The sequence below is a fragment of the Colobus angolensis genome, unplaced genomic scaffold (assembly GCF_000951035.1).
Source record: "Colobus angolensis palliatus isolate OR3802 unplaced genomic scaffold, Cang.pa_1.0 Scaffold123, whole genome shotgun sequence".
Lineage (NCBI taxonomy): Eukaryota > Metazoa > Chordata > Mammalia > Primates > Cercopithecidae > Colobus > Colobus angolensis.
The window spans coordinates 5,954,602-5,957,551 of record NW_012113475.1 but is presented as its reverse complement, the minus strand read 5'-3'; the positions used below and the strand labels follow the sequence as shown (position 1 = coordinate 5,957,551).

Here is a 2,950-nt window from a genome sequence, read left to right as displayed (position 1 = left end):
TTTCTTTCTTTCTTTCTTTCTTTCTTTCTTTCTTTCTTTCTTTCTTTCTTTCTTTCTTTCTTTCTTTCTTTCTTTCTTTCTTTCTTTCTTCTTTTCTTGTAAATAGATCTCTGAGGGACATACACAGGGCCTGCAATGTTATGGATTAATACTTTATGAAACAGAAGATACTGTTGATGCAAGGATGGTAAGGGATGTTTGGAATCAGAAACATATAGTCACTCTGAGTATGATAGGAGAGATGAAGACATGTATGAAGAACTAAATTAAAATAAAATTCTAAGAATATGAAGTTCACACTTTGTATACTGTTCCAGTTAAAGGCAGTTTAGCAAGTAGTTAAAAGTCAGGCATCTGGAGCCAGGCTGCTTGGGTTTATCGCTCAGCTTTGCACTTGGGTAAAAAAACAAACCCACCTGTAATCTTACTACTTAAAAAAATACAAAGTATTTACAGTAAAGTATGAAAGCAAACCCATACTCCATTAACCATTCTACATTTAATATGTATCCTTGTCAACATTTCCCTGAAGTTATACACATCAGTATATAATGGACACATGCATAATGCCAATAATACTGGTTTGCAATTAAAAACATCGTTTAGTGATCTAACATGAGCCATGTAGTACATACATGTTCATCTTGTGTGTACTCATTATCTTGTGTTACTGGATTCGGGTCCCAATCCAGACCCCAAGAGAGGGTTCTTGGATCTCATGCGAGAAAGAATTCAGGAAGAGTCCCTAAAGTGAAAGCAAGTTCATTACGAAAGTAAAGGAATAAAGAATGGCTACTCCATAGGCAGAGAAGCCCTGAAGTCTGCTGGTTGTCCATTTTTATGGTTATGAAACTAGTAGGCCTTACAAAACCTAAAAAGTTAGCACCAGGTGGCCCTAGATAGGGTCTCACCCTGCCTAGATAGGGTCCCACCCTGCCTCGATAGTGTTCCACCCTGATAGGGTCCCACCCTGCCAATTCCGGGAAACAACCTCATGAGGTCCCACCCTGCCAATTCCAGGGGTCTCACCCTGCCTCGAAGTTCCCGGAATTATCAACTCCAGGAAAGAACCTCATAAGGTCCTGCTCTAACCAATTAAACCAAGACCCCTTGCTCAGGCTATAGCTAGACCCAATCATTTTACGCCTTAAGCTTTGTTTGAATTTCGCGCCATAAGCTGTGTTTGAACTTGTGTTAGCCTATATAAACAGCCTGTAACAAGCAGTCGGGGTCCCAGGACCAACTTAGAGCTTAGGACCCTAGCGCGCTAGTAATAAATAACTCTCTGCTGTGAACTTCGTGTCGGTGATCCTTCGCGACGACCCCTGCCCAGGAGGGAATCGAGAGTTCGGTTCCAACAGTTATTTCTTTATCATACGCTAAACGAGAGGTGGGTTATTCAAGCTTCCCATTTTTAGACCATATAGGGTAACTTCTTGACGTTGCCATGGCATTTGTAAAGTGTCATGGCACTGGTAGGAGTGTAGCAGTGAGGATGAACAGTCACTCTCATCGCAACCTTGGTTTTGGTGGGTTTTAGCCAGCTTATTTACTGCAACCTGTTTAATCAGCAGTGTCTTTTTGACTTGTATCTGTTTTTTTTTTACTGTGAATATATATTTTATTTAGTCACTTTTGTTTACAATTGAAACTCTGGGAATTCAAAATTAACATCCTTGCCCATGAGCTTCTTATAGACACCAGAAAAAGTTTCAACCTTGTGTTCCACATTGTTCTACTGTGCTTTGTCCAAATGAACCTTTACGAGCCGGCTGCCATCTAGTTTCACGCGGATTCTCTTGCCCACAATTTCTCTTGGGAAGACCAAGTCCTCAAGGATGGCATCATGCACAGCTGTCAGAGTACGGCTCCTGGGCCGCTTCTGCTTATTTTTTGTACGGCTTTTTCGAGTTGGCTTAGGCAGAATTCTCCTCTGAGCGATAAAGACAACATGCTTCCCACTGAACTTTTTCTCCAATTCTCGTACTAGCCGGACCTGGATTTTCTGGAAAGATTTCAGTTGAGGAACAGGAACAAAGATTATGATAGCTTTCCGACCACCACCAACTTCAATTTCCTTGGCTGCCGTAATATTCAGCTCCCTGAGCTGAGCCTTGAGGTCCGAGTTCATCTCCAGCTCCAGAAGAGCCTGGGAGATGCCGGACTCGAACTCGTCCGGCTTCTCGCCATTGGGCTTCACGATCTTGGCGCTCGAACTGAACATGGCCGTCTCCTGGGAGAACTCGCCGAGCGCCGGCTTAGGAAGAGCTGACCTGTATCTTTTGCCGACCTCCTATCTCATCCTGTGACTTCGAACGCCTTAACCATCTGGGAATGCAGCCCAGGAGGTCTCAGCCTAATTTTACCTAGCCCCTATTCATGATGGAGTTGCTCTAGTTCAGATGCCTCTGACACTTGTATATACTAAGATGACTATAGTATTTTTTTGTCTTATTAACTATTGGTCTATTTAATAAATATTTATGTGTCCAATATTTTGCTATTGTGATAGTAGAGTGAATGTCCTTGTACATAAATATTAATGTTATTATTTCTGTGGGTTAAATTTCAACTGGGATGATAAATCAAAAGGTATGCACATTTTAAATTTTAATAGATACTTCCACATTACTTTTTAAAAGATTGTGCAAGGCCGGGCATGGTGGGTCATGCCTGTAATCCTAGTACTTCAGGAGACTGAGGCAGGCAGATTGCTTGAGTTCATGAGTTTGAGACCAGCCTGGGCAACATGGTGAAACTCTGTCTCTAAAAAATATACAAAAGTTAGCAGGGTGTGGTGTTACATGACTGTTTTCCCAGCTTCTCGAGAGGCTGAGGCGGGAGCATTGCTTGAACCCAGGAGGTTGAGGTTGCGGTGAGCCGAGGTTACCCCACTGCACTCCAACATGGGTGACAAAGTGAGACACTGTCTTAAAAAAAAAAAAAAAAA

General features: G+C 42.2%; 1 protein-coding gene across 2 annotated transcripts; it reads right to left on the bottom strand.

Annotated features, from left to right (window-relative positions):
• Positions 1 to 1,595: 1,595 nt before the first annotated feature.
• LOC105505084 (40S ribosomal protein S7) lies at positions 1,596 to 2,278 on the bottom strand. 2 transcript variants are annotated; one of them, XM_011932794.1, is made up of 2 exons: positions 2,150 to 2,231; positions 1,596 to 2,077 (listed from the first exon to the last, which is right to left on the bottom strand). In XM_011932794.1, the coding sequence occupies exons 1-2, from the start codon at positions 2,222 to 2,224 to the stop codon at positions 1,736 to 1,738; spliced, it is 417 nt and encodes a 138-aa protein (XP_011788184.1). In that variant the 5' UTR covers positions 2,225 to 2,231; the 3' UTR covers positions 1,596 to 1,735. The 2 variants fall into 2 exon arrangements, with proteins under 2 accessions (XP_011788184.1, XP_011788175.1); XM_011932785.1 differs by having other exon boundaries at positions 1,596 to 2,278.
• Positions 2,279 to 2,950: the final 672 nt, after the last annotated feature.

Coding starts and splice junctions, on each gene's coding strand:
- LOC105505084 (XM_011932785.1), bottom strand. CDS start 2,224: ATGTTCAGTTCGAGCGCCAAGATCGTGAAGCCCAATGGCGAGAAGCCG.